At 36.1% G+C, this 12,576-nt stretch overlaps 1 protein-coding gene and 1 long non-coding RNA gene across 5 annotated transcripts in view; one reads left to right on the top strand and one right to left on the bottom strand.

Moving 5' to 3' along the window:
• The window catches only part of LOC106066135 (probable UDP-sugar transporter protein SLC35A4), a 33,362-nt gene that overhangs the window by 19,598 nt on the left and 1,188 nt on the right, over positions 1–12,576 (top strand). For all 4 annotated transcript variants that reach the window (XM_056039982.1, XM_056039973.1, XM_056039961.1 and 1 more), the window contains 4 exons: positions 438–500; positions 1,884–2,025; positions 4,812–4,917; positions 11,892–11,950. In XM_056039982.1, coding sequence (XP_055895957.1) covers positions 438–500; positions 1,884–2,025; positions 4,812–4,917; positions 11,892–11,950 — 370 coding nt within the window. The remainder of the gene's footprint in view (positions 1–437; positions 501–1,883; positions 2,026–4,811; positions 4,918–11,891; positions 11,951–12,576) is intronic.
• Positions 1,874–12,576, bottom strand: part of LOC129928037 (uncharacterized) — a 33,205-nt gene continuing 22,502 nt past the window's right edge. Inside the window, exons 2-3 of the long non-coding RNA XR_008779630.1 lie at positions 11,297–11,406; positions 1,874–2,007 (exon numbers count right to left, since the gene is read on the bottom strand). This is a non-coding gene — a long non-coding RNA (uncharacterized LOC129928037). The remainder of the gene's footprint in view (positions 2,008–11,296; positions 11,407–12,576) is intronic.

Raw genomic sequence — 12,576 nt, 5'->3', positions numbered from 1 at the left:
GTTTTATAAGTTAAAAGAATCTTGATGGTAGCTAAGATCTTAAAAATCAGATTAAATTTGAGTACTCATTAACATTTTTTAGTGCTAAATTATTAATTAAACTAATAACATCCGTATTATTTTTTTTTTTAAATTTACTGTTTTAAATTTCTAAAGTTGATGTCTTAAAAAAAAACAACAACTTTATGGCTGCATTTAGTTGTGTTGGAATCTTGGTTTTTGTCTTAGTTTTAGAAGTTGCTTATGAACTATCCTTCATGTAGCTTTGGTTCAGCTTTTCACTTTTCCTACTAAATGTGCATTAGAGCACTATAGTAAGTATCAATTTTCCCTGCAGTTTTTTTTTTATAGACATTAATATATATTTATTAATAGGGATAATTAATGATGATAAGACTTTTATAATAAAAGTCAACTTTTTATTCATTTATTTTTAGAAAATTCAGTGACATCCAGTGGCTGGCTATCTGTTTACTGACTATTGGTGGAATCATAAACAGGTTTTCCTTTTTGAATTTTATTTTTTTTCTCTTTTTTAAAAAAAGCACTTTTTTTTTTCTTGCTTGCGTCTAATTGCTTTTTTAATTTATAGTTTAATAGGTAATATACTTTAAATTCACTATCTTTGGTTTTCTTTAATTTTCTATTTCATTTTTTTTATTATTAAAAAAAAAAAATACACATATATATTTATTTTTATTTATGATAAATAATTGTGAAATTGGTACATTCTATTTTTTTTTTTCTATTCTATTTTTATTTTATTTTGGCTGAGCATCAAATAAATATATATCTTATAAACCTTTTCTAGAGTATATCAGGTCTCTGTACTCATTTCATATTTTTAAAATAAAGATTAGACTATCTATAGAGCGTCTAAGTAATGTTATAGTTTATACTTCACTAGTCTTCTGTTGTAACTTGCTCAAAGTGAACAAAAATAGAAGCATACATTCAAAATAAAGGACATGACAATTTCTGATGTGAAGGTGTCATTAGGCTGAATCTTTAACAAAGAACAGAAAATCTTAAAAAAAGATTTTTATAACAAATTTATGTATTGTTTCAATATATTGCATTTGTTTAAAAAGCTTTTAAAAACTTTTATACATAAGTATTAAATAAATGTACAGTTGGCTCTAAATAGTCCAATGAACTGGCCCTGGGGGGTGGGGTCAATTACCAAACAATTGGATCTCCAAAGGCTAGCTGTACTTTAAAGAATTTAACCATATATATATATCAAGAACATTTTACTTATGATGTAATAAGGTATAATATTCTCTTACACTTTTAAGATATGATAATTTTATTGGCCAAAACAAAAGGAAATTCAGTTAGACTACAGTTGTCCACCTCAGCATAACTACTATACTATTAAGATCTTCCTCTCCAAGTGACTGGTTTTGTCAGGAACTGATTTATTTATCCTTAACAATAAACATGTTATATTGTTTTATCATTATATATTTCTGATATTTACATTTTTAATAAGATGATAGCCCTTGGAAACTGCAAAAATAAATATTTTACTTAAAAAAAAAAAATTAAAAAAAGGAAACTGTATTTTGCTCTTCTCTGTAGACCTACTTAGTAAATAGTTTTATGCTGATATTTAATCTAATAATTTTTAAAACATCGATAATCATTTTCATTTTTTACACAAGAACTAAATTTCAGCTCAAATCAATGTTACATTTTGAAATAATCAGCATTATTCAATGGCCATCATCACATGAAAGCTTTTTATATTAACACGTAACAATGTAATCACAAACAAGAAATATGTATCATCATTTAATAAATAAAAAACAAAACGCTAACATTTTTGTTTTCCTATAACCTTGTTTGATTTATTTCTTGACCATTTTATTCCTCTCTAGTATTGCTGCCCTTAAAGGCAAAACTCTAGCACTTTCAGAAATTCATACAACATTCCTTGGCTTGGCTATACTTCTTTGTTACTGCTTTATCTCTGGCTTTGCTGGTGTTTATACTGAATATATCCTGAAGAAAAACTTAGAGGTAACAATGAAAGTAAAGATTTCAATGACACTAGCATTAAAGGTAGCAATATAGCAAAGAATAGTAAAATTTAAAAGCATTAAACTAGAAATTGAATAAATTTGATTAAAAGTGACCAAATGTTATTGACATAAAAAGCTACACATGACAATAAATGTAACATAGACATCAGAGGGAAAAAAAAATCCTTTGTCTAATGAGACTTATGCTTTAGCAATTCTGATGTTATGTTATCTGCCTCGATAAAGAACAACATACAGATAAGTTAACTTAAGACTATTTTGTGTTAATTGTTTGTCACATTTTTTTTTGTTTGTTTTGTAGCTGATGAAGGCCTCTTGGCCCAAATGTCCTTTGTTTAGCTTGATCCGGCAGGGTTACATATTTGCATGTTTTTCGTATTTTCTATCATTTACTTTCTGTATCTTCTAATTTGGAATTGATCAATTTCTTTAGGGATTCTGATGTTACCATTTACTTTCTGTAATTTGGAATTAATCTATTTCTTTTTTAATTCTGATATGTTATTTACTTTCTGCATCTACTACTGTCTTCTCTAATTTTGGGAATTACCTCTTTAATGTTCCAGAGTTCTAAGCTTTTTAGCTCTAAGTTGAGATTTATTTCATAATTGTTAACATTATCATTGAATTCTGATCATTTTTCAAAGATATCTGCTTGAGTTAGATGGGATCCTTTTATTACTAAGGTTCTAGTTTGACTTGTTTTTGTTGATGTTTTAAGATTCTTCATTGTGTTTATTGCTTTTTCCATTTTGTAAAGTTTGTATCAGTTTTATTTCATTTCAATTTCTTGTGCCCTTCATAAGTTTGTGATCCTCTATTGACAAGTTATTTATATGTGATGACTGAATATGTTGTACAACAAATTAAAGTTTCACTTTCTGGAAAAGTGGTGGAAATATGTATGTTAGTATGTATGTATGTCAGTCAACTTTCATTTTTTACTTGTCTGTAGTGAAATCAGTAGGCACCAAGACATAAGAGTTAACCGGTACGTGACGTTTTGGCGCTGGTGATGTTTTTGCGCGAGATATAATTTGACGATAATTTAATAAGCACGTATTGTTTATAACGTATTTTTAGACTTAGAATATTTATTTCACTGTACCGTAATATTGTATGTATAGTATGAATTCTAACATTGTCCAGCGAATTGTTTTTTATAAATATAAAGGTTTTGCTTATTTCATGAATATAGGCCTATAAAAAGTCAGATTTCTGAATGTTAATGACGTGCTATCCCCTCCCCTTTATTTATATGTGAGTTCTGCTAATCGCACTGTATGACATTTTTTGATTTCTTTCCAAAAGACACATTTTTTTATTTGACATTAGTGTAATACTTTCATATAACAAAAAACATGTTAACATCTAAAGCTTTATTACGCTGAATGACGACAATAAATCCACACATAGTAAAGATCAAGACACTGAATGTGGTCAGTACAAACTCTAACATGAATCCACCAATGTAAACAAACACTAGGGGCGACAATAGATAGAAACAAATACACGACACTAAGATACTTTGAAAATATATATTTTGAGAAATAGGGTAGGGGTTATTTGGGTGACACATCTCGCATTGACGCAGGTATAGTTAAACAAATGAAGACAAGACCAGCACTGAGCACTGGTCGTTGGCGTCATGCGTCTGGCAATCATCTCCTTGGGACTGGTCATTACGAGAGTGGCCCAAGGTCTACCCCTCTATTTCAATCTCTTCATCCCTATGTCTTTATAAGCTCGCGTAGTTTGGACCATTCACTAATCATTTTTCCAGCACGCTGACAGACTAGAAAAACTTTCGCCATTTCATTCTATTATATTTTTAACTGAAAACCTGTGGCAGTCTATACAAACAATGGAAAAAGTCCAGTCGAAGCGAGGAAAAGACAAAATTTTGCCTGAAGGATATCTCTATGTTTTTGATAGTGCAGACCACAGTATGAAGTTTGGATGGCAGCCTGGTGTTGGGTCATAGTAGAAATTTAACAATAATTACATAACAAACTTAAATACCAAAAATAGCGGACAAAAGTATTTTTTCTTCTGTACATGAAAAATATGTCTTTACACAAACACTCATGCAAAACATAAATATGCATAATTCTTTTTAAAGAAATAATACAATGAAGGTGCATAATGTATTTCGCGCCAAAATGTCCCTTGCGCCAAAACAACCTTCGTGCCAAATGCTTCGAGAGTTAACAATGTCAGCCAAGGTAACAGTGTATTACATAGGACATAATGTTGTGGGTTAAATATTTGGAAGAGATGAAACCAAAGAAACAAAAGATTGAGTGTAACTCATTTAATTGATTTCTTGCAAGATTATTATGTTTGCAGTTTGTCATCTTTCATATCCAAGTGTTGGAGAAATTAGAAATGAATCACTTCTTAGCAGGATTTCATTTGGAACACTCATGCTGACAACCTTTATCTTTTGATGGCATTTTTGGAATAAATTGATATTTCAGAGTTGACAGTAAATTTGTTGCCCAAAGTTCATTGTTCAAGTATACATGACAACTTTAAAAAAAAAAAAATTAATGAAAATCATTAACATTTTTACATAATATCACTACAATGTATTGCTCCCCTAAGTCTGTATTTGAAAAAATAGTTTTCTAAGAAAAAGATTATAATTTAAAGAAATCAAAGTTATTAAATCTGTGATGATTCTATTAGTTTTTTTTTAAAGAGCAAGTTTAAAAAAATATTTTGTTTCTTAATTACAAAACATAATTTTATCTATTTCAGTTGTCTGTGTTTTATCAAAATGTACTACTCTACACGTTTGGGGTCATGTTTAATCTTATTTGTTGGCTTGTTCAAGCTTATCAGAAATATGTTTCAACCAATCAAAGTAAGCTTCTCTGAACACATTGAGTGTTGTTGTTATGATTACAGAAGTTGGCATCACAATATAGTGTTATTTTTATGTAATTGCATACAAACTCGATTTTAAAAAGTTGGGCTTCCTGTAGGGAGTTTGTGATTACTTAGTCCATAAATGTCATATTAGTAAAGAAATATCACATGGATGCTGACATGTAGCTACCAAAGCTCGGATTGTGATACTGATCATACTTAAGTTTCCTGCCAGACTAGACTAATGCCAACTAAGATTCACACATCACAGGGAAAAAGAAAACCACGCCTGAATACCACTTGCACAAAAAATCCTGATCTTTGCACCGAACTTGAGAACAAATTAGAGGAAGCTTTTAAAAACTTCTCTGTGACTGAGGTAGAAAAAAGCTGGACGTTTATGCGTGATACAATCTACCAAACATCATCACTGGTCTTTGGAAACAAAACCAAGAAAAGCGAAGACTGGTTTGAAGCAAGTCTACCAGAAATGGAAACTGCCACTACGAACAAGAGAGCAGCCATGCTAAACTACAAGAAGGATCCCACCACAAGCAACTTAAAAAGGCTCAGAACTGCACGGAACAATGCCCAAAGAATAGCGAGACAGTGCGCTAACAAATACTGGCAGGAGCTATGTGAAGATATTCAATCTTGTGCCGACTGTGGTAACATAAGAGGACTATACGAGGGCATGAGAAAAGCCTTTGGACCTCACACCAGCAAGTGTGCCCTGCTCAAGTCAAAAGATGGCTCAATCATCAGTGATCATGCGCTTCAAATGGACAGATGGGTAGAGCACTATGCAGAACTCTACCAGATTGAAAACGCCATCTCACCAAATGCTGTTTCCAACTTCCCATCACTTCCAGTTTTGAGGGAATTAGACGAAACGCCCTAGGTAAGGAACTGAGTAAAGGCTGGAAAACAAGCCCTAATCAAGCAACTCTACGAACTGAAATTGAAAGACTCCAACATAGTTACAGTTTATAAAAATAAAGGCGACCGCTTTGATTGTAACAATTATAGAGGCATCTCACTACTTAGCATAGTTGGAAAGGCTTTTGCATCTCTTGGAGGGACCATGTCTCCAACCAGGAAGTTCTGAGATTGGCCAATATGAACAGCCTGTATGCTCTCCTGACACAAAGAAGATTACACTGGTTCGGATATGTCACTCGCATGCCAGATGGTAGAATCCCAAAAGATATCTTGTATGCTGAGCTAGTGGAGGGAGTCAGACCCAAGGGCCGCCCAAGACCAACATATAGAGATGTCTGCAAGCGAGACATGAGAGCCACAGACATCAACAAAAGTATGTGGGAAGAAATGGCCAAAGACCGGAGTGCATAGAGACAGACTGTGCGTGCTGGGACGATCCTCGCTTAGAGCAAAAGAAACGAAGCAGCCTTAATCAAGAGTTTAAAAAAGAAAGCTGCCCTGTCCGCCAGCCCTGAATCAGATGCATACACATGCATGAATTGTGGCAAAGTCTCTAGAATGGTTCTCAAGACTAAACCAAAACCAGTGGGTGCATCATTTGCCTTTCGAGACAAAAGGAGCCATATATCACACAGAATAAGTTAAAAATACTCATTGCCCTTTAACACTATGCTTTGAATTGTAAGTTTCTAGGCTCAACTGTTACAGTTTCAATAAATAAAGTTTTTAACAAAAAAAAAAAGTTACTCATTTTTTAATTTTTAAAATACAAACCCATAATAGTACTCAATTTGAGATTTTTATACATTTATGGCCATTTTGGGTCTTGGCACTCAAGCTTCATTATTTAACATATGTAGTTTATCTATACAAGGCCTATTGAAATGAGCAAAATGTCTCAAAATAAGTAATATAGTAATAAAACTATTAGTTGAAAATGTTGTTAAGTTTTGTAATCTGTAACGTAACTTTTTGAATTCCCCAAAACTTCCATAAGTCTGAAAAATTTGCATACAATTTTTATTTATTCTAAGACTTGATTTCTCTTATTTTGTTTATAGACTCTTGAAAATAATGTCTTATAACATTCAGTTTTTACATTAATCAAGCCTTTAATGATATTTTGTTTTATGAAATGGTTTATTCTTTGTATGGTATGCTTGTAAACTAGAAAATGAAATAAATCATTAAAATTAAATTCAGTAATGTAAAATGAAATTGGTTTGTAGATTAAATTAAAAAATTTATTAAAAAAAACAATAAAAACTTTTTTTTACAACTTTTTAAAATAATACCTTACAGGCCTCCTTGTATATTATAAGTTACAAATACTTGTGGAAACAATTGCATCATGTTTATGACAAGTTACAAATACTTGAAAAAACTATTGAGTCATGTTCATGTACGGGGAAAAAAAAAGTTTTTCTCCCTTTGCAATGCTTCCAGCGTCAATTTGAACCGGTCCTTTTTGTTAAATAAACACTGTCAGTGTTTGTATTTGAAGTAATTTTTAGCTGTCCCCGAAAGGGGAATAGACGCTATTAGTTTTGTGTGGTCTACTGTCCATCCGTCCGTCCAGTTTAGATCTCGTAAACTAGAAAAGATATTGAAAATCCAACATCATGATATTTTAGACCTTTCAAAGTGAAAAATTTAATTTTTAAAATCAACTATGCAAGCAGTTTTTTCATAAAAATACACTATTTTTACAACTATTCGCTATTGATAGTAACAAACACTGGAGGCTATTTAGTAAGTGAGAGAACTATATAACATTTTAAGCACATTTATGCAAACTGTTTTAGATTTTTTGTCAAAAATTTTTTTTTACAGATGTATTGCTCAGTTAAATAAGTTCTGTCACACTAATTACTACATTTACAAAAAAAAAATGTTTACCTTTTTTTAAAAGAGAAAAAATTTAATATGAATATAATATGATATAATATGCATATAAGTGGAACATAGTTTACAAAAACAATTAATAAGTACTTTTTCATATTGTTACGAATCTCACTATCCAGGCTCTCTGCAAACTGCACCATACACCACCAACTTAAAGAACTTGACAAGTCAGGGCTCCAAGATAACGTAAAGGTTTAATGTCCATAAATAACAGCCAATACTGTACAATTGGCAGCACGTAGAACAGTACAAATAGCTCTGCGATAACAAATATCTCTCCGCCGTATCAAGTCTTGCACTGGCCTCTCCGTCTCGTTCCGGGCTTGCACTGGGTTCAACAGTTCGGGACTGACTTCACACACTTGGGCTCGTTGTGTCGGACTCGATCACAGACCAAGATCAAGACGCCGTTCGTCTCAACTGTACTTGACAGTACTCCGCACTGAACCGTCGTAATGCTCTGTACAGAACCACACCGTTGAACTGTGCTGTAGTCGACCGTGCTCTGAACTCCTGTCGTGAACCCGCTTTCTGAACCGTCTTGACTGCGTCGCCTCCGCTCTTATATAGGGTCCCTACTGGCCTTCTCGAACCGGACAGAACGCCGCTCGACGTTTCTAGGTGGTCAGATGACTACAACTCTCGTGACGCTCCTGAGCTCTTGTTCACGACGGCGATCTTTCCCGAACTGTCCTGTTGACACTCGACTCGGCTGACCGTCGTAGCTCGTCACGGTTGACCGCTCGTCTAGCGCTGGCCTGGGGCGATTTGCGTCGGCTGACTACACACACACCACTACCCCTCTCTGTGCCACCACCAAGTTTATAACACTGCCCCCTCCTTAGATCTGTCCGTCCCGGACAGAATCAACATCATGGCATTGACTGTGAGGTTTCATCGCTGTAGGTGGGGGTCGATCGGTGGCAGTTGGCTTGCCCCTTGAGCTTGATGGAGCCATCCATGTTGCAGTCTGCTTCCTTCTTCTTTTCCAGTTGGCCTTCAACTGTTTGCCTCGACGTCGTGCTTTCATCGCCACCCACGTCAAATTTAGTAAACGTTTTCTTCTTTTCCTCCAGTTAGCCTTCATCTGGTTGTATCGACCTCGTGATCGCATGGTAATCCATATTGCACTCAGCAAAAGTCGCCTTCTCCTTCTTCTCCGCCAGTTGGTCTTCGTGTGGTTGCAGTGATATCGAGGTTGCATCGTCATCCATCTTGCATTCAACAAAAGTAGTCTTCTTCTCCACCAGTTGGTCTTCATGTGGCTGCAGTGATGTCGTGGTCGCGTCGCTCTCTTGTCGTTCGGTATTGAGTGCAGCCGTTTGGCACATGGAGAGGTATAGGATGTAAGGGCTGGGGATACCAAGATTGTTGGCAAAAGAGGTGGCTTCATAGGGCTTTGCGAAGAAGGACTGGGATGGGCTTCAAATCCACAGGACAGGGAATTGTGAAATAGGTCATCATCTTCAGCCTTGTCTGGAGGGCATGCTCGTGGGGCAGGTTGGCAACACTCCTCGTGCAAAGGTCCCTCGTCTTCGGCTTCACGCTCCATTCGGCTTTCTTCACCACCATCAGGATCTCTCTCTCTCGTCTCAGTATCGGGCCAATCACTTGTTGGTTTCAGACCTTGTCGATGACTTTCGTCTTTCAAATGTCCATCAATGTTAACGTCAGACTGCCTTGGATTCTCTTTACCACCATAAGGACTTGCCTCTCCAGTCTTGGCAGCTGAACCAACGTCTGTTAGGTTCGGACCTGGCTGGTATCTCTCGACTTGCATATGTCTCTCAACGGCTTCGTCAGGTTTCAATGGGTCCTCATTATCACCACCAGGGCTTCTCTCGCTGAGCTTAGCATCTGGACGAACGTCTGTAGGGTCCAAGCCTCGCTGGTAGCTTTCATCATGTAAACGTCCCTTAGCAACAGGCTTGTAGGCAGAATCAGCGCTCTCTTGATCTGTTTTGCTGTTTGAGGTGATCATATCAGGTAAAGCTTCAGCACAAGATTCGTTCGAACTATGGGCAGCTTCCATTGTCTCTTCATCTGTCTCTTTCGGCTCCACAGGTCTGTACTCCCTGTTTTCAGATTGACAGGCAGCACCACATTCATCAGCATTGCCGTTGTCACTGCATATTTCTTCAAAGCTTTGTTCATTGTTTAACGATGGCGCAGCTCCTTTATCTTTCATGTCTCCTTGGTCGTACGGGGTTTCTTCCAACACGTCCATCGTCTTCACCATGGGGCTCGTGATTTCCTTCACCGAAATATACATCTTTTCAAGCTTGGTACAGGTCTCTTCGTTGGACTTCTTCCATGTCGTATTCATAGCCCGCAACTCTTCCTTCCATTCATCTAGCTGTTTGTGCAAGAGCTCTCCTAAAGTTGGTTTAATTTCAAACAGATATGTGTCCGGATCTTCCCCTTCTTCCACAATGTCTTCTCGGAGGCGTGCTTGTAAGGTTTCCTTCTTACCGCCATTCTTCAGCCCTCGTTCACGCAGTTCTCGCCTCAGTTCTATAAATTCAAGTTCGTACAGCAGTTTCAGACGAGCCATAGTAGATCCGATCCAATCCGATTCCGATCCGATCCCACTTCTGACACCAGTTGTTACGAATCTCACTATCCAGGCTCTCTGCAAACTGCACCATACACCACCAACTTAAAGAACTTGACAAGTCAGGGCTCTAAGATAACGTAAAGGTTTAATGTCCATAAATAACAGCCAATACTGTACAATTGGCAGCACGTAGAACAGTACAAATAGCTCTGCGATAACAAATATCTCTCCGCCGTATCAAGTCTTGCACTGGCCTCTCCGTCTCGTTCCGGGCTTGCACTGGGTTCAACAGTTCGGGACTGACTTCACACACTTGGGCTCGTTGTGTCGGACTCGATCACAGACCAAGATCAAGACGCCGTTCGTCTCAACTGTACTTGACAGTACTCCGCACTGAACCGTCGTAATGCTCTGTACAGAACCACACCGTTGAACTGTGCTGTAGTCGACCGTGCTCTGAACTCCTGTCGTGAACCCGCTTTCTGAACCGTCTTGACTGCGTCGCCTCCGCTCTTATATAGGGTCCCTACTGGCCTTCTCGAACCGGACAGAACGCCGCTCGACGTTTCTAGGTGGTCAGATGACTACAACTCTCGTGACGCTCCTGAGCTCTTGTTCACGACGGCGATCTTTCCCGAACTGTCCTGTTGACACTCGACTCGGCTGACCGTCGTAGCTCGTCACGGTTGACCGCTCGTCTAGCGCTGGCCTGGGGCGATTTGCGTCGGCTGACTACACACACACCACTACCCCTCTCTGTGCCACCACCAAGTTTATAACAATATTATCACGTGAACTGCAGCACAGCACAATCAGCTAAAAGATTTTTAAAATTTATTCTTTTTACGGTAATGTTTTTTTTTTCCTTGAGGCTTTGAATAAAAGATTGGCCCTTTACAAAACAATTAGTTAAATCATTATATGACATCAGTTAGGCTAAGTTGACATCTAACTTTGGCTTCACTTTTACCTATCCCTTTATCTGCTGGACCATTGGGGTACCACACAAGATCGGTCAACCTTCTTTCTCCATTCTTCTCTGTCATTTGGCTTTGATAGAATTTCATTCTCATATTCTTTCTGAAAATATTGAAGGTTCAAAGACTCAAAAAACAAAGATTTACTGCTGCAGGGGTAAACGACTGTATAGAAAATAGGAAAAACAAACATATATAACTTGGTCTGGCAGGGTTACATACATGCATGTTTTTCGTATTTTCTGAAAATATTGAAACCTGTCTTTTTACCTGCCTGGTTGGACCACTTCGGGGGCTGAGTTTTAGTTTGTGTTTTTGAAACAAGGTGCTTAAATTTAGATAGATGTTCCATACGATAGGGACAGGGAATAATGAGCTCAAGACAGCCATTATATATGTTACATATAAAGTTTAGTCAAAATAGTACATATCATAATTTTTTTTTTCCAATTTGGATCTAGATCCAGGAGACTTCTCCTAATTCGGTACATTTTCTTTTTAATTTTCATAATCCAAAATTAAATTAATTTTTGGTTTTATAAACATTTATTTTATTTACTAGTTATATATGTTCTAAACTATTTACAGATTACTTTGACATCTTTCACGGGTACTCACTCTACACATGGACTGTTATTATAACACAGGTATTGGTTTTATATCACATAAAAGGGAAATACTGGATACATGAATAGTTTTTTTGAAGGAGTAAACACATGGCTGCCAACTAGAAAATAATTGATGAGAGATTTTCTCTTGTTTAAAGTGTACCAATGGCATGTATAAAAAAAGAATATAATTATTTTTGTAGCTAGTTTAGATTCCTCAATCTCTCCTTATTTATCTTTTATCTCTGTAATCTCGATTTCTATAAATAGACCTGTTAACCTTGTAATACCTATGATCTACAATATTCCTCACAACCTGACATCAGCTTCTATGACAAAATAAGTCTGTCAGGCTCAATAGTTCCTTCAATCCCTTCATCTCACTCAATAGAAACAAGCACAGGAGACATTTGGTAAGGAGAATAAGTGGAATCTTTAGTGCTCAATTCTAGAAAGAGACCCTCAAGATGCAATCAATAAGATATAACAAACCCTAACATTCAGATAGCACATACCACAAGGTCCAAACACATATTTATTTTTTCTCCTGATCTCATATCTTAAGTCATAAACACATTCTTATATATCTGAGCTTAATCTATTTATATATAATATATATTTAGCAATTATAATGCAATATATTTTGTTTTACAACAAACAGAGGG

This window comes from Biomphalaria glabrata, chromosome 1, assembly GCF_947242115.1.
Source record: "Biomphalaria glabrata chromosome 1, xgBioGlab47.1, whole genome shotgun sequence".
NCBI lineage: Eukaryota > Metazoa > Mollusca > Gastropoda > Planorbidae > Biomphalaria > Biomphalaria glabrata.
The sequence above is the reverse complement of the archived record's forward strand: the minus strand, read 5'-3'. Positions and strand labels throughout refer to the sequence as shown.